The 27,914-nt window shown below is 37.3% G+C and overlaps 2 protein-coding genes across 2 annotated transcripts; both read left to right on the top strand.

The window, feature by feature from the left end:
• Positions 1–2,068: 2,068 nt before the first annotated feature.
• On the top strand, positions 2,069–16,006 carry LOC105438920 (zinc finger CCCH domain-containing protein 11A-like). Its single transcript, XM_030988847.1, has 11 exons — positions 2,069–2,192; positions 4,435–4,521; positions 7,458–8,702; positions 9,357–9,476; positions 10,184–10,340; positions 11,106–11,258; positions 12,020–12,175; positions 12,907–13,092; positions 13,840–14,279; positions 14,735–15,468; positions 15,802–16,006. The coding sequence occupies exons 3-11, from the start codon at positions 8,649–8,651 to the stop codon at positions 16,004–16,006; spliced, it is 2,205 nt and encodes a 734-aa protein (XP_030844707.1). The 5' UTR covers positions 2,069–2,192; positions 4,435–4,521; positions 7,458–8,648.
• Positions 16,007–16,145: 139 nt separating this feature from the next.
• On the top strand, positions 16,146–23,849 carry LOC115918739 (stress response protein nst1-like). The gene is made up of 8 exons (XM_030988846.1): positions 16,146–16,182; positions 16,753–16,823; positions 17,555–17,695; positions 18,538–18,778; positions 19,514–19,936; positions 20,366–20,475; positions 21,326–21,561; positions 22,940–23,849. Exons 1-8 carry the CDS (start codon positions 16,146–16,148, stop codon positions 23,115–23,117), a joined length of 1,437 nt encoding a protein of 478 aa, XP_030844706.1. The 3' UTR covers positions 23,118–23,849.
• The last annotated feature ends 4,065 nt before the right edge of the window (positions 23,850–27,914 follow it).

Here is a 27,914-nt window from a genome sequence, read left to right as displayed (position 1 = left end):
AGTTGTGGGGACTTGTATCCAATGATGATGATAACAGTGTCATTTTACAATTATATGTGTGTTTATATGTGCCTGATTCACTTTTGTTGAATTATTTTCATGGGAAACTAGACTATAGTGTATCAGTAAGGAATTTGAACTTCTTCTCTTTTTGTTTTATAAATGTATGTGTTTATGAAAAGGCTGAAAATGGAGATAAACGTTACAGATATTTTAAAGCTATTTATTCAGTTTTGTACGTTCAATATAATGCTTATTACGTTTTAAACAAGAAACAAGAATAAATTCAGATGTTCTTCAGATTATTGGTATTTTTGTGTCTTCAACTGTATAGTATAAATTTATTTTCTCATTTTTCTCTGATATTTGTAACGATATGCTCATGCTTTAGATAAGGTAGAGGGGTTTCAATTCAAATGAGCTTTGTTGGTTTTATTTTTGTGTGTGCACTTGGCTGTGGTGAGACAATAATGTGTGCAAAATGCTGTATCACATATGGAACTTTTGTAAAAATAGAAGTAGATATAGAATGTTTAAAAAATGCCAAAATCCTTAAAAATATATAGGTGTAAACAAATCTTTATTCATGTGCTTGGTCTAAGACTCTGCCTGACATAACAGCAAGAATGTATATTATCAGGAATTATATCTCCTTAATTTGTCGGATGAGGTCGCATATACGTGTCTAAGATATTCAACCAATCCTTTCGAGGCTGATATTGTGAGAGGTTTAGCCTGGCATATCAACAAAACAACTGAAAAGTACAGAGTGGCTGACTAATGAATCACAATAGGTGTTTATTTAACTTAAGCAAGTGATATATTTTTGGTGTAATATTATATGTAACACTGTGTCCTTCTAAGTGAATTATATTCCACTTGCAATATCGTGGTAATGGTTTACCGGTATTATAAGTCATATTTTTAGCACACACTTGGTATCTTACACGCATTCTGTTGACTGTATATATTTTACGTTTGCACTGCTGTCGAATAATATGAGAGATGTGAAAAATAAAGAATATATATTTAATGTCATGCTGTATGATCATCTTTTCTTTTGCGACATGATTTTATATTGGTAAGGACAGTGGATAGTTGCCATATTTAAGAAAGTAGCTTGAAATGGGGATAGAGAAAGAGATATAGTGATACAAAATAGAGAGAGGAAGGAAGGCAGAGAGTGAGGTATAGAGAGACAGAATACAGAGAGAGAGAGAGAAAGAGAGAAAGGGACTAGAGAGAGAGAGAAAAAAAGAGGGACAGACAGAGAGAGAGAGAGAGAGAATGAGAGGGACAGAGAAAAGGATAGAAGTAGAGAAAGAGGAAATAAGAAAGAGACTTACTGGGACATGACATACAGAGAAAATATAGAATATAGAGACATAACACAAGATGAAATAGAGACGGACAAATCAAGATTTGCAGTAGAAAAAGAAAGATCGGCAGACAAGATAGTCAGAGGAAGAACGGTAAATATGTGATTGGATATATTCTTCAGAAAGAGAGAAAGAGATCAAGGTATTTGTTTTACATACCGGTAGTTAAAAAAAGATATTTGAAAGCATAGATGTATATGACAGACCAAAAAGCACATCAGAATATAGCTAGCTTTTACCTATGTTTCTGAAATGAGGCCGGGCTTATCAATAATTTTCAAGGAGATAAAAAGAAAAATGGGGGAGACAGAAAGAATGATAGCAATAATTTTAGGCATAAGATATGAAATCCATCTTTTGTTACGTCATCATAGAGTAGCATGTGAAAGGAAGAAATGAAATATGAAGGTCAATGAACAATTTATAGGGGAGGGGAGAGAATTATCAAAATGGACTAAAAACCAAACTAAGCTACAATAAAATATAATCATGCACTATATCCTCATTAGCAAATCATTATAAGTATTCGTATTAAAGGAAGGGAAACAGAACAAAATGCAATTTTGTCAATATGCAAGTGCTCTCTGTCGAATCTCAACTCGTCCTAACAACAACTTAGAGCGAAACTGTGAAGGCGAATCTACTTTGGGACTAGAGCTTGGTATAGAACAAGGATGCGACGCGTGACGATTCGTTTTATACATGTTACGTCAAGCCGACGTAATTTGGCCAAAGTGTATCCTGCTAAAAAAAAGAGGCCATGAAACAGGAACAAGGATCATCAGCATGATGCAGCAATTTATCTTTTGAAAGGTAGATATTTAGCCACTCTGTTATTTCTATATTTTTGTAAAAATGTATCGGCTAGCTTATGAATTGAGATTGAGAATGAGAGAGGGGGAACTGAGCTGCCAACAGTGCACAGTGCCAGTGACTGAGTGAGCTGAGCTGAGTGTGTGTGTGTGTACCATTTTCTGTAGCATTTACTGTACTATCAGCATGCAACAGTCCCTTTTCTTCGTCTCGTCATTTAGAACTTTTTGAATTGTGGCAGTGCCATGGAATGGTTTGATTTCTTGAAAATAACGAAAATGAGATGTTCGATCATAAAATTTTAAGCGTAGACCTCTAGACCTAACTTTTAGTTCCAGAAAGAATTGTGCCTTTAATTGTCAAGATTGTGAATTTTGATTGAATGTGAAGATGAATTTTTGACAAAACTTGTCGCAAGGATGTTTATAGTCTATTTCACTGTCCCACACTCCCACTGTTTCAATTTTCAGCTTTTTTTTTTCTTTTTTTTGGTTTTTTTTTTTGATTTCTCCCATCTTACTTTGGAGAGAGAGAGTGTGAGTGAGGGAGAGACAAAAAATGGAGAGTCTACTTCAGTTCCTATAATAGTTCCAAACTTTAAAACCTTTTTTCCCTGGTGAAGTTCCCAGTGGAAAATCTTGAATTTGAAATCTCTGAATTTGTCAAGCTCAAATCGGGGAAAATACAGATTACCAGTAGGGGTGCTGGCCAGAGAATGAGGATCGTCCGCATTAATAAGGATATTCTCGTAAAATCGGACAAAATGCTTCCTGAAAAATGAAGCTCTGCGAGTTTCGGGTTTCTGATCCGCGCGCTGGTAATGCAAAAAACGGATCTGGCGTTACACAATCGGGAGTTCAGCCCTGAGAACAGTTGGAGAGACGAAGGATCTGGGGGTACTTGTTGATGACAAACTGAAGTTCCACAGCCATGTGTCGTATGCCATCAACAAGGCCAACAGGGTCCTGATCAGCATCAGACGTGCCTTTCAGTGTCATGACACATCCACCATTCCCAAGCTGTTTAAGGGACTAGTGCGCCCCCTCCTTGAGTATGGAAATGTAATCTGGTCGCCAAGGTACATTTCAGACGCAAAAGCTGTGGAGAGAGTACAGAAGAGAGCAACAAAGATGATCTCCACAATGAAACACCTACCTTACATAGAGAGACTTAAATGCCTAAACTTGCCATCCCTTGAGTACAGGAGAAGGAGAGGAGACATGATTCAGGTGTACAAGATCATTTATGAGCATGACAGACTCAACCCTGACCACTTCTTCCAACTAGCAGACACACCAACAAGAGGGCATAGTCTCAAGCTTTCAAAGCCGAGGTGTAGGACAAATGTAAGGAAGAACACATTTAGTCACAGAGTGATTGACGACTGGAACTCTCTGCCTGAAGTAGTAGTTCAGGCTCCCACCATAGACGCCTTCAAAACCAGGCTTGATCGTTGCTGGAAGGAACAGTGTCATATCTCTCAATACTCGAACTGATTTTTTCAATTTCTTTGCTCCTGGGACATTGTACATGGTACATTGTCCAGTCAAGATGCAACCTCTTGCCCCTCTGCCTCCCTTGCATATAATGAGAATTATTATTAAAGAGTATGAGTGCAAGAAGATAGACCAAGAAGATAGACCTGGAAGCTCGACTGCTGTCTCAGCATTCTTCCAGTATTTGCGGTAAAGGTAAAGGTAAAGGTAATAAAATACCCCCAGTTCACCGTCTACTTTTATGGGTTATCCGTCTTCCCAAGGATTTATCGCTCACAACATGAAAGTCTCTGTACAAAGTCAATGTGAAATGCATCAAGAAATCACTGTGGAATCTATTTTTTGCATCGCCAACGCGCGCATCAGAATCGTCGGCAAAAAATGCGGACAATCCTTATTTTTGCGGACGCATCTGTCCGCATTCACAAAAATGATCCTCGTTTATGCGGAAGATCCTTATTCTCGGGCCAGCGCCCCTACTGATTACAGGAGCACCTTTCCCTCTGACTTTAGAATAGTGTCAAACATGAAACATGCATGCATGTATTCTTAAAAGATTAAGAAGCATTGCTTTTAAACATTTTTCAAAATTCCTGTTAAAAATCAAATGTCAGATAATCCTGTCTGGACACACAACGTGTTATATACTAAAATAGGAGTTACTTTGAAAATTTCTTTCACCATATTTCCCCTGTGACTTCATCACCGTGACTTCCTAAAGTTCTATTTTCTTTTTGATTTAACAGGTGTATTTAAGCCTTTAAAGCTCAACATCAGCGTGAAACAACAAGAAACAGCCGTCTCCAATCACATCCAGCATGCAGGGTCTTAAAGTGAGTAGAGGGAAGGTAGAGATGAAGATGGAGGAACTGGGCTCCACTTCTCCTAAAGGTCACCTTGATAATGGATGAAGGTCACTTACATGGATGAAGATCACTTAGAGATGGGATGAAAGTCACCTTCATGTAGATGGGTGCTGCTCATTATAGCCTTGCCTAAGGAGGAAGTCTTATTTCCCATCCTCGCCTGCAAGCTGATTTTCTTTAATGCTTTTGTTCTTTCTCTGTCTCTCTCTGTCTCTCTCTGTCTCTGTCTCTGTCTCTCCCTCCCTCTCTCTCTCTTTCCCTCCCTCTCTCTCTCTCTCTCTCTCTCTCTCTATCTGTCTTGCTCTGTCTGCCTGCCTCTCTCTTTATATTTCTCTCCCCCCCCCCCCCCCTCTGTTTCTGATCCAGCTCTCTTCATTAGGAAAGATGAAAGAAAGGGGTCCCTGACACAAAATTGAAAATTACGTTTCCCTCCATTTCTAGTCGAATTAAATCCTGTTTGATTTTCCAGGTTTTTTGCTAGAAGATAAGTTTTCCCCCGCTAGGGCCTTGTTTGAAACTAACATACAGTAATTCCAAAACTCTTAGAAACTGTAACTCTAAAACAGGAAAACTGCAACAGCTACATGTAAAAACTATATGGACCCTATCCCCCAATCTAGATTGTTGACACAGATGTGTGGTCAAGCACATGTATGAGGAACAAACTTTATCAAATTAATATCCTATTATGTTTACATTGTAAAAATGCATGTGGAATGAGGTAAGTAAAGGGATCTTAAACATACTGTAAACTAGAGCACTTTATTTTTCCACTTTTTGTAAATGATGATCTAACTTATGATTAAAATTAAAATTTGGGCAGTTATTATGAAGGGAGATTGCACTAATAAAGAGGATTTTTGGAGCAGGCAAATAATTTTTGACCAGTATTAGAGAAATAATAATAATACAACGCAAGTGACACAACATTTTTTTAACTGCTTAATATCATATTTCTAAGCGCATAAGAGAAGATATCCCAATGAAGACATAATTTTCTATTGAATAAAATATGAGGGAATATGCAGCAGAGGTGAATTATATTGTAATATCTTAAGGAATTATGGATCTGGACGCTATTAAAGTAGTTCTGCCTAGAGCACTGGGGATTGTGTTTTTAAAGGACTGTTTATTGAGTAGAGAAGGGCTTTACAGTGTAGCACACATGGGGATGAGGCAAGTGTGAGTTCCAGCAATATCGAGGAAAATAAAAAATAAATTCGGAGCGTCCGATAATAGTTGAGCCGTTTGTAATTTGAAGCGAAATGTAGGGACACCGTATCAAAAGAGGCGGAGTGCCTTTACCGTAAATGAAGCCGCGTCTACCGCCCGGAAATGTCGCGATTTCTGTGTTTGGCCGTTGACATATAAATACATGCTACACATGTATGAAGCGAGAAATGGTAGCTTCAAGCAGACTTTGTGCGGCTTTCTAAAGAAGCCATAGACTTATTCGAGAAGCCCCACAGGCATCACCCCTGACAGTTGTGATACATCGAGCTTCCTCGTTTCTGTTATTGACCGTTGGCAAAAAGTGTTTCTATTCCTGGATTTACTGAAAAATAAAAACATGAAACCGACTTGCTGCAACTTTCTGAGGAATTGTGGACTGCAGTACTTGTGCGAGGGTACAACAAGCATTCAACCTGTGATTCTTTGGAAGTACGTAGGGGGCTTGTTGGCCAATGGACAACCATTGAGGAATCTGGAGAAACTTATCTTTTGAATAGAACATTGGAGTGGAATAGTGAATGCAACTTTTTTTTATTCTGCTGATCTACGGACATGTGATTGCTCAAATTTCACCTTCATTCAAAAGACATACTGCAAAGAACAGTCACCAATACAAAAATGCTGATAAAAAAGAAAAAATGTGGCATAAATTTGTAAGTTTGCTGACGACAGGCATTGTGCAAGTGTATATATTTGTACATGTGTGCAGGATAAACAGCTATAAATTTAGCAAGATTAGCAGCTATTAGCATCTATTTGTAATGTCACATCTACAAGCAATCGATGGCCTTCTAAGCCCTTGTCCAGTGACCAAACATGATGGGAACTGCTCTGTGAAGCATTTTAAAATTGGCAGTAACATGGTAGCACATGTCCACAAGCAGTTACCTACCCCAACATATTTTGAAGGTGGCCAACCATTATTTTTGTTTGAAACGTAAAGTTGAAATTGATCAGCATCTACCCCGAACTGACTCTGACACTGTGTGAAAATTGGCCCCGATATCGCCCAAGAATTTGGGACATTCTGCTCGCAAAACTGAATCAATCATTATCAGGAATAACCGTTGTTAGCTTTGCTTCTAATAGTTCCGGTCAACCATGAACAAGTATTAGGTCGGTCGTTACCTGAGGTGTGATATACGCGTGAGAAGACCCGATCGTTGTTCAACTTCTATCATGATCATTTTTAATATTTCTTATTTTTGTGATGGACAAAGTACGCATAGATTGACTAGGCTAATGTTCATGCTCTTGTAGAAATAGTCTACTTTTACTACTCATTCGTAATAGCTCACACTTGCCTCCAGAAGAAAGATCTTACAAATTTAAGAGAGTGATTTTATATTAACCTTGCACATTTTGTGGGGCAATCAATATATTTTAATCGCATTATGAACCGGATATGATTGATAAGATACCGCAGGGAATAGGGCATCCGTTACGCTGAATAACGCATATGATGTGAATAATACGCAAGTGGTAAACCTGCCGCGGGATCTTCAGAGCAGAAAGTCTTTCTGTCTATTCTCGGTTTCGCGTTCTCACATCCTCGTGTTCCGCGTGCGCCTTTTGTACATTATGCATGTACATGTTACTGGGAAGAAAACCGCGTGTAAGGTTCCTCTTGGATAAATCGTATATATTTGGGAACCTTCAAAATTTGGAAGTAGCGATTGCGTTTCATCAGGCCGATCTTGAGACGTGAATGCGGAATATCGGAGTTAAATGTGCATCTCTATTAGTCGTAGGACTTATACTGCGTAGCCTTGGATCAAGCCTCTACATCATCCGTGTGGGGACCTGCCTAGCCTTGGATTCAGCCTGCTCAACATTGCTGTAAAGGCCTTGGATTTAGCCGGCTCAACGATTGTGAGGATCCATATCTGGGATTCATCGTGTTCAAAATGGATTCGCCCCCTTTCAATTTTATTTGAGGACCTGCTTAGTCTTGGATTCAGCTTGATTTAACTTAAATCTTTGATGACCTGCTAGTCTTGGATTCATCCTGTTCATCATTTCTTCAAGGACCTGTTTCATCTTGATTTCTACCTGTTCAACTTCAAAGTTACACCTTTATGTAGACTTTCATCATTACTATTAAGTTCATCCTACAGTGTAGTCTAGAATTCATTTGGAGATTTTGCAACTGAACTTTATATCTTTCTGGATAAAATATTTCTCCTAAATATGCATCGTGACAACTTGGTAGTCTTCATGTTGGACCTAAACTAGAACGAATTCATCTCATCTGCAATTGATGCTACAAAGCTTTGAAATCCCACCCCCTCAAAAGTATAGGAAGGAAAAGAAGAAAAAAAGAGAGGATATACTGAACTTTGGCCATAAGGCTTCATCATCTACAGAACATCCATCTCTTTACCATTCGCACATCTTTTATTGTGTATGGCAACAACTGAAAGTATATTCAACATTCACCACACCAGACTCTTATCGTTAACAACCGGTCAATCAACACTAATTTGATAGAATTTGTAACAGACTTTTATTTTGTTGCGGCAAAGGAAGGTTGCCACATCTGGACACCACCATCTAACTCTAGTGGTCAATCGGTCAAGTTCTCAGCACTCCAAAGTTACTGACTTCAAATCGGCAATCGACACCTCAATATCTTGACACCACCATCTAGCTCTGGTGTTCAATCAGCAAAGTTCCCAGCACTCCAAAGTTGACTGACTTCAAATTGCCAATTTACACCTCCACATCTGGATGCCACCATTTATCGCTGGTGGTCAAATCAGTGAAGTTCTTAGCACTCCAAATCGGCAATCGACACCTGTTACTTACATCTTGTTCCTGTCGTCATTCAGCTCTGAGGAAGGCATCAGCAGCCAGTCACTATGGCTACTACGGGAGATGACTGCTACTACTTCTACTACTCTAACTGTGCTAAGGTGAGGATCAGTCTTAGTAACACTTGAATTGGAAGTAGATTTATACAAAATTAAAAGGATCAAAAATTACAGAATTTTTACATATGTATGTTCACATACCTGTACATGTAATGTACGTATGTTCATAAGTTCCCCATGTTTTCCCTATGCTTTTGAAAGAAGTTAGGTAAGGATATTGATTTTTAAAGAATCATCTTCTCATATTTTTATTTCCAAAAACATTTCCTTCACCAAGTTTAAAAATCTTAAGTAAAAATAATAGAAAATTGATGCATGTAAAGATGATCTATTATTAAGGTGAGTGTTTTTGTGTGCATTCCACATTAATTTTGATGCTTTTTTTTAAATAATTTTTTTTCTTCTTAAAATTAAAAAAAAAAGCTTTCTTGCTTTATCTGGAAGGGGAAATGAAATTTTAAATTTCCCATGATGAGATTTCTTGCTAATTCTCATTAATGGTGTTGAAAAGAATATTCTTGCATGAATTGAATCCCCTTTAATTTCTTCTTGAATCTTGATTACTATCATGATTAACGATGATGGTGATGATTAGGCTTTTTACATTGTGATGTCATAAACTTGCATTGTGATGTCATGCACTTTCATTGTGATGTCATATACTTTCAAATTTTCTGTGTATTTTTTACTGTATAGGGCCCGGCCTGTCCTTACCGTCATGTTGAAGAAGCTCGAGGCAATGAAGTGACCTGTATCAACTGGAAGCAAGGCTTCTGCTACAGACCAAGCTGTGCCTACAGACACATGGAGATAACGGTAAGTTTCTGATAGAATGCTGGATTGATAAACAATAATGATAGTATTTGGTTCTTGTATAGCGCTCATCGGACTTGACACTCCTGGTGCTCCCGATTATTACCCTGGCAATAGCATGGCTGCCATTACGGCGCTCTAGCTTTTCTAGCTAGGAATCAATTCCTGCCAGGTACCCATTTACATCACATGAGTTGAACGTGGCAAATGTAGATCAATGTCTTGCCAAAGGACATAAGTGTCGTGGCGGGACCTGAACCGCAGACCTTGTGATCCACAGTCAAGGGAGGTACCCACTCAACCACGACACCTCATTGCATAAAATTTGATGTACAACATAAGACTTTGTTCCGTTTTTGACCATTTACACATACTAAATGATATCAGAAAAAAACTATTAGTCACTGGTCAAATTGAGAGATTCATTTTTAGATGAATTTTTTTTGCCCCACAAGGCCCCCTATAATGCAACGTGGAGATAACAGTGAATTCAGAGGAATAATCCTCCAGGCATTTCTATAGTACTTATTGTATTTGCTATGTCTCACAATTGCTTTTAGTTATAACTCTGTTTCCAGACTGATCCTCATTGCCAGACACATTTTTTTTTCCTTCAGAAATCTAATCAAATATAATAATTCTGATTCTATTTTTTTTCTTACAATAAAAAAAAGTACATTATATTTGAAAATTGTTGTTTGCATTTGTAGAAGAATCGTTCTGAGATAGCCTGCTTCTGGGAGAGTCAACCGACAGGATGTCAGAAACCCCACTGCCCATTCAGACATCTTAAGAGACAAACCACAGAATCAGGACCGTCGGCCTCCACATCCCTTATCAACAGGATACCAACCATTGTTGGTCCAGGTAATGTGAACATGGACAATTTTATGTTTGCATTGACTAGAAGATAACAACAAATATACTGTTAAACCTTTGTTTAGAGTTCCTAATGTATTATCTGTTTTTGTTTGATATGAATGTGAAATGAAAATCTTCAGTTAATGAATAAAGAAAAAAAATTACATTGTAAGAAGTAAAATTACAAATAGTTTGGCAAGTCCTTGCTATTTTGTCCTTTATGTTATCACCCACATCTCAGATTTCAGGATATGTGATGACTGTGAATCAGACAAAACATCAATAAAATGATATTTTATGTCAATTTATATTCAGAATTTCATAATACAAATCAAGAAATCTCTTTAGGTTAGTAACATATAGGACATGCCATGGACTTAACCATATAATGAACAAAATTGCTATTTTTTTTGGCAGATGATAATGTGCAAAAAAGTTGAAATAAATTTATAAAAAAGTGACATTTATTCATGTATTGTGTGTAGAATGTCATACTATATTTGGTCAGTTTCCTTCAAATTTTCCTTATAAAGTCAAACTGAATGTTAGCTTTAAAGCCCATCTGTACTAGTTTTGCCAGGAGGGATAAGACCACCCAGCATGGTCACTGGCTATCTCATCAACTCAGCTCTCAATTAATATAAGAAAAAGAGGATCATGGGGGACCCAACAGGCACCGCTTAGGCATTGCTTTCTACATAGAGCGAGCAAATAGCTACAAGTAGTACAGTGGGGCCTTAACTGTAACATACTTCATCTAACTATTCCCAGTGACCAAGCCCCTCCCACCAGCGCTCAGTCCAGCCACCCCTGCAACCAGAATGGTAGCACCCAGTGTCCAGGCTCCAGCCGTCCAGTCCCTGGATGACCTGCCAGCCCTGCCAACGGTCAGTCCAGTCGTGTTCCATCCGATGGACAGTGAAGGTGAGAAACAAACAAAAAGAACAAATCTAGTCAGAGTAATCTTGTGTGTTGTTTGTGATCCGACATTCCTCGGACCTTATCATAAGGCCTGTCTTCATCAGCTCGAGATTGCCAAATAACCTGCTATTTCACCTATCCTGATCGCAAATTATCCAGCTTATTTGTGTCTTCATTAGCTCGCAGTTGCAATTAGTAGGATACGTGGTCGAGATTGTCATCCCAAGATATCTTGAGCTAGTGTGCAAAATATCCCGTTATTTGGCAAAATGTCCTGCTATTTGTCCTGTGCGTCTTCACCAGCCCGAAGACTCACACTATGCGTGAACGTTGAGCAAAATATCTCAAGCTAATTTCTCAAGCTCGAGTATCAAGTTTCGAGGTCGAGTCTCAAGCTGATGAAGACGCGATTTGTAGCTTCGGCCTTATTTCCCAAATCAGAAATAGCTGGCTATTTGGCAATCTCGAGCTGATGAAGACCGAAAGAGGGAACCTTGAAATGTTTAACTTTACAATACACATTGATGGATTTAAATTCAAACCATATTTTCCAAGCCTTGCTCGTCTATTTATCACAAATTAGTAGAATTATTTAATATAGTATGTAAATGTTATGGCTTGGATTGAACTGTTTAAAATTGTTGGTACACCCCCTGTATGTTGCCATTTATCAGCAGACATAAAGGAAAAAGTTAATGGATTTTTTGTTTGTTTACAGTTCACTAAAACCATACAATTTGTTTGATTGAACCCATGTTGTTTAGATGACGAAAGCCTTGGTACGATGAGTGTAGATGGAAGCCCCAATAAGAAAGTCATCATTTCCCCGCTCAGACCGTCGCTAGGTCAGGAGAAGATCTCACCACGTCGACAGACCACAATCAGACCTACCATCAAAGCAAGACCCGTCATGACTCAAGGTTAGATAAATAGCTTGTGTTTAAAAAAATGGATGTTAACGTCTGCCATCGTCTTCAAAATAAGCCGATATCTGCAAGATTTAACCATTTTCTGTAGAATACAAGCCAATTTCCCCCAAATTACAAGCCAATCTGTGCGAAATAAAAGCCAATTTCTGTAAAGTATACACTAATTTATGTGAATTAGCCAGTCTTTACAAAATATATAGAACAGTTTCTGCAGAATACAGGCCAATGTCTTCAAAATACAACCCAATCTGTGCAAAATATAAACCAGTTTCTGTAAAAGTATACACCAATTTATATTTTTTTATAAAGTATATACACCAGTTTCTGCAGAATAATATGAATCTATGTGAAATTGTCTTTATGTCTCAACTCCGAATATAGAGATGGGCTGTGGGAAAATTTGTCCCCTGAGAGCAATAATGAAAGGTTTCTGTTACTGAGCTATAATGAATTCATTATAATGAATTCAAGATTCATTGAATGTAATGGTCCAACTTAAAAGTAATAACCAACAAATAACATTTCATTTGTTTACTCTGCTTTATGTTGATAGCATATCATTATCCCAGGCGTCCAAAGTTGCTTAATTTTGATAATTTTTAATGAATTAAGTTCTTAGATTGAGATTGTGATAACTCAAGCTAATGGGGAAAGTAAAGCAAAAACTAATTTCTTACTCCTTGTTGCTTCATGTCAATTGCTAAATTGGATTTTTAAAGCAGAAAAGCCTAGTTCGTTTGGCATCAAGACTCTGGCTGAAATACGCAGAGCGAAGAACTTAGAGAGAGGGCATGTGGAAGAAGAGGAGGAGGAGGATATAGAGATGGAAGATGCAGAAGATATAGAACAAGAAGAAGAACAGATGTTTCTTTCTTCGTCGAGGAGAATAATTGCTGTCAGTAACAACAGTAAGTCATCCGATTTGAGGATTGTTGCCAATTTGAGTAGTAACTATAAGAAAATTAGTTTCGCATTTTTTTTTTTTTTTTTCTTCTTTTTTTTTTTTTTTTTTTTTTTTTTTTTTTTTTTTTTTTTCTTTTTTTTTCCCTGTGATTGTAATTATGTTATACTTATATTTGTACTATGTTATCATGTCAAATTGTTTATGACTGTTATTTTTGATGTATCACTCATAGGCCTTTTTAGGCCGGCCGTCTGATGACGGGTGTGATTTTTTAATAAAGAAATAAACTAACTAACTAACTAACATTATATCAGAGACTCTTTATGCAGAAATATGAGTTGCTTAAATACATCTCTCATCAAAATGGGAGTTTATTTATTATTGTTTATATTTATTGTTTTATTGTTCCACATTCTATGTAACAAGATTGTCCGATCCATAACGTTTATCAAGAGAATGCATAAATAATGATAGACATGTGACATTAATGAGATATCCTTGGTACCGCTGATTTGTATGCACAAATTGTGTGTTTAATGACATAGGAATGGGTTTAATACTCTTAGCAGGCAATATGACCTTGTAACTTTGATAGACCTGTTATTTGACTGAAACAGACGGCACTTTAGACATTCAAATTTGATATTCAGTTTAATCTGTTTATGATACTTATTTTCTTAAAGGCAAATGTTTGGTGAGACTGCTTTGTAGAATTTATATCTCTTTGTTTCCCCATCATTTGTTGGTATAGGTTCTCGCAAAACAAAGATAGAGGAGCATTTGGTGAAACCTGTCAGTCAGAAAGTTGTGAGTCTTTCTCAGCGTGTCCAACAGCCTGGAGTGAGGAGTCTAGCCCAATTACGAGAGGATAGATTCAAGAGGCTGGGAAGCAGGCCAGACCAAGAGGATCAAGAGACAGTGGTTCCAAAAGTCGTGAATGTCTCTCAGCGTGTCCAACAGTCTGGAGTGAGGAGTCTAGCCCAATTACGAGAGGATAGATTCAAGAGGCTGGGAAGCAGGCCAGACCAAGAGGATCAAGAGACAGGGGTTCCAAAGGTCGTGAATGTCTCTCAGCGTGTCCAACAGCCTGGAGTGAGGAGTCTAGCCCAATTACGAGAGGATAGGTTTAAGAGGCTGGGAAGCAGTCTAGACCAAGATGAAGAGACAGGGAACATCGCTAAGCGGCTCAAGGTACGAGTATGTGATTGTGTACCCCTGTACAGTATCATTAACTTCAATGATTTTTGAGGCAGTCTGTAAACAGGTTTTGAGCCAGTATGCAAACAAATTCTTTGCAACCGGCTGATGTCGGTACGGGGGTAGAAGGATTGGTTTCAGTCTAAGTTTTCATTCATTAGTTTCCTACTGTTCAAATTTTAAAGATGATGTACATGTAGAAAATTGTACAAGGTTTTCAAAACATTTCAAATATTTATATGTTGAACTTGAGGAGGAAAAAAACTTATACATGCTCAGAATTATTACAATCTTCTTCTATTATTTACGTCTAAGGACCGACCTTTAACATCACCATCCGAAAGACGTGACTCGGTTTCAAACCTGCGTCCTCGGCTAAATCAGTTTGTAACTTCCACTTTTTTGCTGTGATTGGGTTCATCTCATGCTTTCATTGTTGCGTTCTGTAGGTCTTGCGAAGAAACCCTGAAGCAGAGAAGGACCAGCTGGAGGAAGCCCCAAAGAAGACCTTGACACGAAGGGTTATGATGGGTGGAGGTGGAGAGAGGGTGCCAAGGAAAGATCCAGAGACCTCGGCAGGACTGGACTCCATCAAGATCAAGACTGTCGCGGAAATGAAGATGGACCGACTGAAAGATCGGCTGGGAAAGCGTGCCGAAAGCAACGACCGGGTCGAGGATAAGGTTTCCTCCTCAAGTGGCCCTAGAGGGCGTCTGTCAGCCAGATTGGGACAGGTTATAAGAACTGGTGAAGACGTCAAAGACTCGAAGACTGCTGTCCATGAATCTTCTGCCATCAAGAAGACATCTTTAGCAAGTCGTTTGGGAAAGGTTTTCTCTGCTGTTGTAGCAGATGCAGCTGGCGATAGCTCTGTTGATCCAGCCAAAAGGAAAGGACGGCTTACTGCTAGGTTAGGCAAGCCATTGTCTGAGGCTGGTGAGGGAGATAATCCCAGAGTTGGGATTATGGTAAAAAGTTTGGCAGATATCAAGAGGGACAAACTCTTGAGGAGGCTCGGAAATGCCGTCTCAGACTCGGAAAGTGAGGATTGGGCTTCAGACAAGGAGAAGGAATCATCTTCACAAGAGCAGGAAGAGGAAGATGAGGAGGAAGACGAGGAGGAGGAGGAGCTGAGTGATATTGATATCGAGAGTGATGAGGAGAAGGCACCAGAAAAGATTCAGTAAGTCTTAAGAAATGTATGGAAGTTGACTCAAAGTTTTCTAGAAGTGGAATATCAAGAAGTTGTAGACAACTGCCAAAATATTATACATTTCATGAAATCGGTAGAGATTACAATGCTGATGGTGAAGTTGGTGGTGTTGGTGGTGGTGATGGTGATGTTGATGGTGGTGGTGGTGATGATAGTGATGATAGCGATAATGATGATGATGATTGTAATGATTTTGATGACGATGGTAATTGTGACGAAGATGATGGTGATAGTGATGATTATGAGATGGTGATGATGATATCTTTTCAGCTCAGTAGTATTGATTAAAAATTCATATTTCAGGATCAAGACTCTTGCTGAGATACGACAAGCGAAGCAAAGCCGCCTACCAGTCTCATCCCAGTCTCGTGAGGCTCCAGACAGAGACAGTGTGCAAGGAGCTCAAAGAAAAGGAGTCCTGTCTGCTGCAGAGAGAAGGAATAAGAGGAGAGGAGAAATTGCTCTCTATAAGCCACCAGGAGCTGCTAGTGCTAGAGGTACAATATGAACTGATTTATGTCTAGATATTTATTATTTATTATTTATTCTGCACTTTCAAGAAATATGACAATATAATCATGGTGATTACAAAATGAGAACAAAATTACACAAAGACAAATTTTGTAGCAATATTCTAAGTGTAAAAGATGGCGCCCAGGGAAGAAGAGAGCAAACTTAATCATTGTAATCGTAATGGTTCCTCCCCCAAACCAACTGATGCACTCAGAAGACTGGTAAAAATATAGCTTAAGGACAAATAAAGAGAGTAACAAATCAAGGATAAACAATAAGAAAATAAAGAAATGAAAGGGCAAATGTAACGCCAAAATTGAAATTAAGTACACATTATATATGACATTAGTCACCAATGAAGTTTAAATCCAAACAATGGTCTAATTTTTTAGCATAACAAGTTGCACCAGTATCATTAAAAAAAAAAAAAAAAAATAATAATAATAACAATACTTTGTTTTGGTTTGATTTTGTGTACCAAACTGATATAGCATTTCGATATGGACATTGGAGAGGATTGTACACCTCCTTATTCCCCCCTCCCCCCACATTTTATTTCATGTAAAGTGTGCATTACAATAGGCTTAAGATTGATAGAATACAACATGTAGCACTGTTCATTACTGTGTATTTTCAGAGAGTTTGACACCTCTTCTGAGCTTATTTTCCTTGTGTAAAGGTATTTAAAGAAATTTCAAAGACAAGAAGTTTCAAAGACAAGAACTTCATTTTATTCTGCAGGTTCGAAAGAGAACCAGGGATCTGTTATACGACAACGGATAACCATAGACAGCGGTGAAGACACTGAAAAGGTAAGAAGCTTTGAAATATGTAATATTCATGGAACTTGATAAAGTTAGTCTGTAGAGTTCTGGTAACAAAATAGTATCGTGAATGGCTTAAGCCTATTAAAACACAAGCTTATTTCTACAGTTGGAAAGTTGTAAGGGGCAGGGGAGCATTGATTTAGGCAGTGTGCACATCTTGAAGTCTGTAGAAAATGGAACACAAACTGTCCCCTCTGTCAAAGAAAAACACACAAATGTTGCTGAGATTTTGCTTCATTTTGCATCATAGCTTCCTCCCTATCCCCAAATATAAAATTACTTTAATCTCACCAATTTCCCCAAGTTTATGTGCATAAAAACAAAAAAGTTAGAAACGCTTTGCATCAGAACCTGTCAGTCTTTGGGGTACACTAAAAAAGGAATTGAAATAATGAACAAAGTCTTGAAGCAAAAGAATATATAGCCAAGACTTTGATCATTTTTGCTGACAATTTTTACCAATATCTTGTTGACCATATTCACCTTGTTAATGTAATTTGCAACACAGTCCCCCCCCCAAAAAAAAAAAACAAACATCTATATTGAACAATCAGGGAAACCTGTCTATAAAGACCACCCAAGGGTGATACGAAAAGTGGTCTTCATAGGCAGGTGGACTCTAATAACAGGTTCCTTTAGCACATGTTTCATTGAGAAACCATTTTCAAGGGAAACAAAACCTCACAAATTTCAAATGTCTTCGTCCACGTCTCTAGGTGAGTGAGAAGCCAGCGGTTAAGGTACGTCGTCTGAACCTCAGTAAGTCTGTAGAGAATGCCAACAAGGGAACCGCCTCGGTCCTCAACGTTATCAAACAAAAGAAAGACGTAACCAAGGATGACGCTCCAGCAATCAAGGTCAGTAGATGATGCAGAGTGTCATAAGGCCTGTCTTCATCAGCTCGAGATTGCCAAATATTCCGCTATTTGAACTATCCCGATCGCAAATTTTCCAGTTAATTTGCGTCAGCCCGAAGTTGCAATTCGCGGGATATTTGGTCGAGATAGTTATCCTGAGATATCTTGGGCTAGTTTGCAAAATATCCCGCTATTTGTCCGGTGCTTCTTCACCAGCCGAAGGCTTGCACTCATATCTCAAGCTAATTTCTCGAGCTCATGTTTCAAGTTATGAGGTCAAATCTCGAGCTGATGAAAACGCCATTTGTAACTTCGGGATTATTTGTAAAATCAAAAAAAGCAGGCTATTTGGCAATCTTGAACTGATGAAGACAGGCCTATAGTCAAGTGGTTTTTAAGCACTTGACTTGAAATGCAAAGGTTGAATGGTAGATCCCCACACACTTATATTCTAGCGACACAATATTCCATCTATGAACCTGTTCAAGTGAAATTGTGAAAGGCTAAATGCAAAAAAAAAGAAATTCCAATATGCACTGCCTTCAGAGATTTTAATGCATACATGTATATTATATTTTAAATAGTTCTCATTTGTGTAAAATATACTGCAACAGAAAGCGGCTCACATTTGTGTATTTTGCAGCAGTCTAGGTCAAAATGTAATGTACTACATGTATCTTTGTTATTTTTATGATCATTAGTAATGTACTATCCTTGCTATTTTTATGATCATTAGTAATGTACTATCTTTGTTATTTTTATGATCATTAGTAATGTACTATCTTTGTTATTTTTATGATCATTAGTAATGTTCATTACTTTGTTATTTTTATGATCACTAGATCAAGAGTCTAGCTGAGATCAGAGCTGAAAAGCAACGGCTCAGTCAAAAGGCTGACATGTCCAGCGAAGAGAGTGGAGCGTCCGGAAGCGAAGAGCAGAACGAGGAGATAAAGGAAGAGGAGAGGAACAGGAAAGAGGCGGACAAGCGATGGGAGAGAAGATCTAAGATCTGGAGCCGCTCCCCTGAAAAAGCCAAGACAGAGGAGTCGCCGGTGAAAGAAAAGAAAACAGCAACAAAAGGTATAGTATGAAAGCCCCACTGCACTACCTAAATCTACTTGCGCCCTCTATATAGCAAACAATGCCTAATTGGTGACCATTAGTCCCAACATGGTTCCCTTTTTCTTATGTTAATTGAGAGCTGATTTGATAAACACCTGTCAGTGACCATTAGTGACCATCTAATCCCTCCTGGCCAAACTAGTGCAGATAGGCTTTAACGGTCTTCAATATGACATTATTGTTATTGTGGAAATTTCATGCAGTGGCTCCACCACAATGAACACGGAAGACTGGCTATCGGTTGTTTGTAATTTTGTTATTTGTCAAGTTAGTAGTGTTTATTTATATTTGTGTGAGGCTTTTTATCTTGTACACTTACGGTTGAGCAAATTTTCCATGATTGCTGTATATGAATTGCACGTCCTCATTTTGCATGAATTAGTGGCGAATATGAACCTTGAAAAAAGACAAATTCACTGGGAAACAAAATAATTAAGAATGCAACAACACTGCGTTGTGAACAAAATGGACGAAAAATGGTTCATGGTCAATTTCAACTTTCCTAATATTAGCCAAAGACCTAAGACTATACCTATCACTAACCCTGAACCTAAATTAAAATCTAAATGTGACCTTTACTCTAACAAAGTAAGCCTTGAGTAATTGTAGTCAGATCTTATGTTGGATCACTACTGTAAGATACAATTTGCATTTCCTCCTGTAAAAAATGGGCTTCATTTATTCTTACAATAGTCGAGGAAGAGATAAAGAGCTTGGACGAAATTCGCCGAGAAAGAAGGGCGCGGTTATGGAACACGGCCTCTTCGTCGGACGACGCCCTCTCCAAGCCAATCGTTAAGCGGCCTGGTGGTCAGGTGACCTCGAGGGCAGACTCCGCATCCGCCTCTCAGATCAAGATCAAGACTCTGGCTGAGATCAGGAGAGAGAAGCAACTCAGGGAGCAGCAGCAGACTGGTGCCACTCAAGTCTCACAAGTTACTGCACAGGATTCAGCACAGGAAGGTAGTGAGAGAACTGATAGTTTACCAGTCCAGGAGCCAGAGACTAGTAACCTTTCTTCAGCTACATGTACTACAGGAGCGGATAGGGATGCTGGCCCAAGTTGGGAGTCGGCACCAGTCAACCAAGCTGCAAGGATATCATCAACTAACATAGGTATGTATCAAGTAGCTGTATGTCTAAACGCAGAAACTTTTGGGACACTAAACTTCCTGATTGACAATTGTGACTGTTTTTAGGCCAGAATTGTTTTTTTGTTATTTTAATTCAATCAGTAGCCTTCATACAACTTTTGTTAATCCAGTCCACCGATTTAAATCCCAAGAGTTTCATTTAGTTGAAAGTTTATGATGTTACAGGGACATTGCCCTTACTGAAAATTGCAATTACATTTTCCATCTTCATTGTGGTATTAACTTTTTTTTGTACTTAACTGCTCCAAACTCAAACTACTATTCACTACTTCACACTTTCATTCTTAAACATTTGGTTTTAGTCTCATTCGAGAATTTGTGAATTTATATCTCATTACCAGAAACTAAATATATAAAGAAATCCACTGTTTTTGTTTTCTTGATTTTTTAGGAACCAAGCTTACAAGAAAGCCACTACAGAGAAGGAGAGGAAGACAGGTGTCTAACACATCTCAGGGAAACACCCAGTCTTACCCTAACAGTACAGGCACTAATATACAGGTAAGAAGGGATCAGACTGGTGGGACTTCTTGAATATCTTAGTATTCATTGTGAATCATACATGCATACCCCATTCTCACAGAGAGAGAAAACTGCTTCAAAAATCACAATGGTCAAAAACAGAAGAAATCAAAGATGAGATGCATGTGATTGTATTGCATGTGAGATATCTGTGTAGCACCCTGGTCATTAAGACTTGTTGATATTGTAGTAAATACATACAAACATTTAGGGCATTTAAAACAATTGTTGACAAAAGTCAACCTTTCTAAATATTAGAACTTTTGATGTTAAGAATATGGTTAACCAAGATGTATTCATGTGAAATTGATACTCGACCAACATATAGAGTACCGAAGCTGTGACATCATAGAAATCTATTTTGGGAATTTCTCAATTTTTTCTTCATTTTCTGAAAGAGCATCAAAAATAATTTCCAAATGTTGAAAACTAAATGAATATGTTAAGTATTGGCTTTAGATATGACCATCTGAATAAATAGATTTCCTATAGGAACTTAGTGTTATATTGCTCTGGCTCGTAATGTTATGAACCAGATGCTCTTTCAGAAAATGAAGAAAAAATTGAGAAATTCTAAAAGTAGTTTTTTGATGACGTCACACTTCACCACTCTAGAGTGAAACCTGTCTACAAAGACCCCCCAAGGGAGGCAAGAAAAGTGGTCTATATAGGCATGTCGTCTTTATGTTCAGGTTCCAGAAACCATTTTCAAGCTAAACAAATAATGTGGCCTTTGTAGACAGGTGGTCTCTAAAGCAGGTTTGACTGTATATTGATGTAATAAATTGATGCTCAATCTCATCTCGTTTTTGTTTTCCTCCATGTTTAGTCCGTCCAACCAGAAGCCCAACCTCAACCATCATCATCAGTACCGATCTCTGCAGCTGTCTCAACGACTACAGGAGAGTTCAGCAAAGAGCCTGAAGTTAGCCGACCAGTACAAGAGGAGAGCAGGGTGAGCCGAGTAGTGCCTGAAGCTAGCAGCTTAGAAGATGTCTACATTCCAGAGGTTGTGGCTCAAGTTGAGCCTGATACCACATCAACTGTAACACCACCTGAAGTTGTGTAAGTATTCCATATTTTAAATTCAAACTCCAACAATAGGTTAGCGAAATGCATCAGGCATCCCTCTTTCCATAAGGGAAATTACCTGTCTTGCCATCTTCAAAAGATCCCTCAAAACTTACCTTTTTCCCCAAGTGATCCATGTGATCTACTTCATGTGAGACTATACATGTTTTGTCCTCTTTTCATATATTTGTATTTTTTAGCGCTATGGTACTGTTTTTAGCGCTCCTAAATATTTGATATTATTATTATTTTTATTATTTGTTGAATCTTATGGACCAGGCGACTCTCTTCAAAAGGTAAATCTGATAGTGATTTCAGAATTTCATCTACATTGATATTTAAAGACATCATGTTCAACATTAGTTACACTTTCACTTAGTTTATTACCGATAGCACAGCCCCTTTAAAGGTAAAGACCAGTATTGGAAAGGCCCCAATTTCAAAAAATGAAATGGAAGCTCTTAAAATTACCAATCATGTGAAAGAATATGTTTTGACTAATACATGATGATAAAAATTTTGCCGGGAAACCGCCTACTAATCGATGTATTTGGTAAATTAGTTTATCTATTGGTATGTGAGAGATAAACGCATGTGTCGCGCACGTGTGCATAGTCCCATATACATCTTTCTTTGTACAGTGCTTGTAACTTTACGAAGACTGGGCCAAATTTCTTATCATTTTGATGATTCCAGAACCTTGCAGTACACACCAATACTTATCTGCTAGATGTCAACCTTTTCTGATCGATTCCACAACGTTTCTTTCACTATGCAATCGCATGACCATAACTGGTCTTTATCTTTAAGAGACACAAATTCTAGTTATTTTGTACGCGCCTCAGCTGTTGCTAGGTCCCATCTGTATATTCCCCAGGACAATGTTGTGGGATGAAGCTGCGGTCTGTTTGTTGATTTTGCTTGTTTTTAATGATATGTACGTGCTGTCTATTTTAGAATTGTAGTACTTTGTCATTTACTTGTCAACCTACTTTAAAGGTGAACATGCCTTCCTATACTTAATTCTCCTCTCAGTCTGTCTTCCATTTACTATTTTTCTTTCCTATCAACGTTGTTATACAATATGTAATTTCCATAATAATATCTATAATGTTCTCTCAGTAACTGTGTTAACTTATTTTGGGCGTTCCAAACTCAAGCTATGCTTTTGGGGTTTTTCACCTCCTTCTGTTATCTGAATTATTTACTGTATACTCTATGTTGAAATCATTATTACATATATTATTTATATATACATTGTGTTTCATATTGTACCATTGAATAGGAAATAAATGTTAAAAAGAAATACAAATACAAATTATTTGAAGCAGCATAAATCATTATTATCTCATCTCTCATTGATACCTTATAGGATAACCCAAGCCAAACCGTCCATCGCTCGTCACTCCAGTGTTACAGACGCTGATCTCCATCTCTTCCTACAGGAGAATGATGATGATGATCTCGACAGCGCCCCGCCCGTAACCATAGCAACGCATCAGGAAGACGATGACCTCCTAAACGAGCTTGATGACTTCCTAAACAGTTGATGATCGCTCGATTCTAGTTATTTTTGTTTGTATCTTGTGATTCAGTTTAGATGCAATTGCACATGAAATGTGTTAGCTGTATATAAAAGATTTCAATTTAGACCTTCTAAATGAGTTTCATGACTATGCTAACTTGGTTTATGGTCACCAAAAGATGGTGAACTTTGTTTTTTGTTCTTATGCCATGCTTTGTGTTGATATTCAATGTACACGCAATTAATTACATTTGAAATGTGGAAGTGTTTGGAATAAATTCCAAAATACATTTGGGTTCAGGCGTGTATTTACAATGTTTAATCTTTAATCTTGAGTGCTCTAGCAAAGCAATTTTATGCTTTGCTGGTAATTTCATGCAAAAACCTAAATCATTGTTTTATCCTTCTCTCCCCCTCCCCATCACATGGAAAAAAATCATATCACATATGAAAGAAACATGAAATTAAGACTTAAGAATTAAGTCCCCTCCAACGTCATTCTCTTAATAGGTAACCTCTTTAATTTGCATTTTAGCCATAATGAAGAAAAAAAAATATATCAGGAAAAAAAAAGAGAAAAAAATATTTTTTATACGTAAGGCTTATGCATTATTATAACTTTGTCTTCATCGTTGCAAATATATTTTGTATAATAATAATAATGATGATGATATTGGTTTATTCTTTCAAAAATATGCGCCACAGTCCGGGGGCTGAATTTTGTGCTTCTGTTGGTACGTGTACCAATATTTGATGCGTAGGGGTTGTAAGATTCATTATTGCCAGGATTTTACTACTGCTTTGCAAGTGAATGGAATTTGGATATCAAGATTTTGTGCATTTCCCTTCTTTTATTGAACCAGTATGGACAGTGAAACAATGTTTTTTAAAAAAAAATTGACAACAAAGAATATAATAATAATATTAATAAAAACGATAGTCATATTTGTATAGCTCTTACTTCTACATTTCTAAGCGCCATACTTTGTATCTATTATTACCCCGGTAATTTGATTCCATTGCTAATCCACACATGACAGTGCACATACTACACTCCTTGGTGAGCACTCTGGCCAGACTTGAACCCCAAACCATGTGATCCACAGTTCAGTGACGTAACCACTAGACCACGGCACCTCTACATTTATATAGCCATGAAAATTGATAAATGCGGTTGAAAGTACAGTGGAAAATCGTTATAACGAGGTACTTGCCCAAGGAAATTACCTTATTATATCAGGGTAAAAAAACATTAGAATATAAAGAGCTGGTACCATCAAAATCATTTTTTTAAACAGATACCTTAAATATCAGAGGTCTTTATAATGAGGTTCCACTGTAGTTACTAAATGTATTCAAACAACATGAAGTGATATTTTGTTTAGCCTTTTGAAGATATTTTTGTATTATTGTATTGAGTTACCAATACAAGGCATTACATTAGGGACTTTTAGATTTGCGTGTACTGATACGTGTGACGTCCATTCAAGGCAGTGCCGCATTAAAATGACGTCTATCGTAACAATCCACGTTGTCTTCGTGCAAATCTAAAAGTCCCTAATAGTGAAACATGGTGGAACTCTTATATATGTTGATGTATATTGTAAAGCATACTCTTTTAATGTAAAGCGCATAGAGAATTAAGAATTAATTATTAAGGCTCCTGTGTAACAAGAAAGGGGCTCATGGGCACCATCCTTTAGATCCATCTTGAAGTCCATCTTCGTGCACATCATGGAGACGAAGGCAGAGGACATTGAGACTGCCTGGGCAAGGGAAGTCATTGCTATAGACAACAAAACCAGAAATTTGAGGAAGAAGATTTGGAAGGGGAAGAAGTTGTAATCAGAAGTTAATTCTTAATTAATTTGGCCGGCAGGACAGAAATAATTATTTAATCAAATGTTCACCAATCTTAATTTATATTTGTCACTTACTACTTCTGTGCACAAGTATTCTGCATGTACGTGTGTTGGGTCATGTTATAACATACAGTTTACAATCTGGTTCGTCAACAGTTTAAATAAATGTTCTTACAAGGAGTTTTAAAGTGACTCTATAACATTGCCTCAAATTCTGAAACAAAATCCTGGATTTAGCTCATGCTGAAATCATAATAATACAGATTTAGGTCTGTCAGAAATCCCATGACTTTCACAAGCCTGTCTGATTATCTCTGTACTCCAGTATTATATCTTCGTCGCAAGGAGCTCTACTTTATCAAGCATTGATTTCTTGCCTCATGAATATTCACGGCCAGGGGATAATTTGAATAGTCCTTATGAATATGCATGGCAGGGGATAATTTGAATAGTCCTTATGAATATGTACGGCAGGGGATAATTTGAATAGTCCTCATGAATATGCACGGCAGGGGATAATTTGAATAGTCCTTATGAATATGCACGGCAGGGGATAATTTAAATAGTCCTTATGAATATGCACGGCCAGGGGATAATTTGAATAGTCCTTATGAATATGCACGGCCAGGGGACAAGTTGAATGTAGCTTGGAAGATTCACAGGTACTATGTCTCAGCCAACCTCGGCATGTAAATTGTTCTTAAAGATTGATGTTAAGTTTGAATAGACCAAGCAACATTGCAGTCATAATTGGAACTATGTTGCTTTGCATGTACCTGTAACAATTCTGTTTGATATGATATCCACAAAAAAAACCTTCACTTTTAGTAATTGTGATGAGGCAATCTTGATCTTCTTTTTAAATCATCACCACACAAAAAATGTCATTTTGGAGGGGTTACTAGCTGTATTTGTCTTTGCATCAACAAAATGGATCATATAGTGAAGAAAAAAAACAAACTCTAATTTAGTTATGGTAAAAAATCAGTGTTGATTTTCCTCTTTCAGACTTTTCTGTAAAAGTGTAATTTCAATGTATGCCTATAGCCAATGTAAAGGGTACACGTTCTATTGGTCTTTGCATAAAGCACAAAATATTATTCTCTGTGTAATTCACTTAAAAAATCAATTTGTACATTCACACATGACTTAGTGGCCACCTCTCTGTAAAGCCCCCCCCCCCCCCCCCCCCCCCCCCCGTCTATAGTGGTCACCTATAATGCCTCCCTCTACAGGAAATGTGTGTTGAAGAACCTGTACAGAAAGACCACCTGTCTACAGTGGCCATTTTTTTGTTTCGCTTGACCGTATTCTGTTATGCATATGCTTACTTCGATCAGGGTTTATTTCAAGTGAGAAAAAAAAATGAGTTAAAATCGATGTTGCATTACTTGTTTGTTGTTTAAAAAAAGAGGGTATTTGATGAATTGTCAACTTTTCGGGGTACTATTATTACTCTTTCTGTTTTCATTATATTTTACACTTTGCTTATTTTCATTGATTCTTTTTGTTTTAAAGAAGTGTTCTATGTGAAATTATGATCGTCACATTACAGATTTGTAAATAAATATCACTTTTCAATGAGAAAAAAAATACATAATTGTGACTTCTGCGATATATGTTGTCCGCTTCGAGTTCAGAGGTCGAGTTTCATCTGTTTTCTTTCTTTAAAAAAAATTGATAGGGTAGTATATAGTGCATTGGAATAAAGTGTTTTGTTAGAAAATAGGAGGAGAAAATTAAAAAGAGAAAAAGGTATGAATACCAAAAGAGCTAACATATTGGCTATATACACCCTTGGTTTTCAGTTCACTTCAGTTTTGATATCCAAGTTACATACTTTTTTTCTAAAAACTATCAATTTTCTGCAAAATGGATGATAAGATGGAGTGTGCAAAATTTCTGTCAGGTTCCCCCCTCCCCCACTCCCTCCTCTCTAATCTCTCTCTCTCTCTCTCTTGCTTTTTTTTGGAGCGGAGTAGAACTGTTTAGAAATTAAGAAAAAATCTCTCCTCTTTTGTATTCTCTGAAGGGTCCTTTGGAGAATACAAAACCAAAATTTAGGAAGAGGGGGAGTGGCAAAGGGTATTAATACCCCATAATATGATAAATCTTTGTTTTTCTTGCTTTTTGAATATTACATAATACTGTTATAAAACCTTTCGAGTATATAAGTTGAAAATTTATTGATCATTTTGGCATTATTGTAAAAGAAAAAGAAAGATATGTTTTCCCATTCCTAATTTTGACAAAACACTACCAGTAAATCACAACATACACTATGAAGCACAAATAAAATTTATTTTATTGTAATAAAAATTATAACATTTGTACATACTTGTTCATACATATCTCAGTAAAATATAAAAGCATTCTTATACACAAATCAGTTATTCCTGACTTGTCGTGGACCACCCATTACACATAAGGACAAGTTACTGCATTGAGAAGAGAGTCTGTGAATGTCTATATAAAGCAAAAAATAGGGTTATATTTATATTTATATGTCATTATATGGGCTTTTGAAGTTGTCTGGGCAGCTTTACAAGATGATATATTTGTCTTCTTATCAATATAAATTATTTACATTTACCTTAATTTCATTTAGAAAATTGCATTCTGTGCTGAAAATAAAGAAAAATAGAGGTGCAGATGACCAAGATCATGGTTTACCTAATATAAGGCACTGAAAAATGCTGTCATAGTTTATTGAAAATCTTCTTTGAATAATGTACAGATTCTGTTATAATGTTGTTTGAACGCTATCACACATTGCATCAAGAACTAAAATCTGTATCGTTGTGAGATCCTGCCACACTTCAGTATTAACAATGTTGCACAGTTCACCAGGGAGGTGTTTCACAAAGACTAAGATCGACTTTAAGTCAGACTTAACTATGGCAGGCTGTTCATGCCATTTGTTTCTTTCACCATTGGTCTCTCAATTATGATCTTTTAGA

The sequence above is a fragment of the Strongylocentrotus purpuratus genome, unplaced genomic scaffold (genome assembly GCF_000002235.5).
Source record: "Strongylocentrotus purpuratus isolate Spur 01 unplaced genomic scaffold, Spur_5.0 spur5_scaffold_18, whole genome shotgun sequence".
Taxonomy (NCBI): Eukaryota; Metazoa; Echinodermata; class Echinoidea; order Camarodonta; family Strongylocentrotidae; genus Strongylocentrotus; species Strongylocentrotus purpuratus.
This window is presented reverse-complemented; position numbering and strand designations above follow the sequence as displayed.

Bases quoted from the DNA above. Each gene is read 5' to 3' on its own strand.
- LOC105438920 (XM_030988847.1), top strand. From the start codon at position 8,649: ATGGCTACTACGGGAGATGACTGCTACTACTTCTACTACTCTAACTGT. The intron at 11,259-12,019 runs GTGAGAAACAAA...CATGTTGTTTAG, and splicing joins CCATCCGATGGACAGTGAAG to ATGACGAAAGCCTTGGTACG. The intron at 14,280-14,734 runs GTACGAGTATGT...TGCGTTCTGTAG, and splicing joins ACATCGCTAAGCGGCTCAAG to GTCTTGCGAAGAAACCCTGA.
- LOC115918739 (XM_030988846.1), top strand. From the start codon at position 16,146: ATGGCGCCCAGGGAAGAAGAGAGCAAACTTAATCATT. The intron at 17,696-18,537 runs GTCAGTAGATGA...TATGATCACTAG, and splicing joins ATGACGCTCCAGCAATCAAG to ATCAAGAGTCTAGCTGAGAT. The intron at 19,937-20,365 runs GTATGTATCAAG...TTGATTTTTTAG, and splicing joins GATATCATCAACTAACATAG to GAACCAAGCTTACAAGAAAG.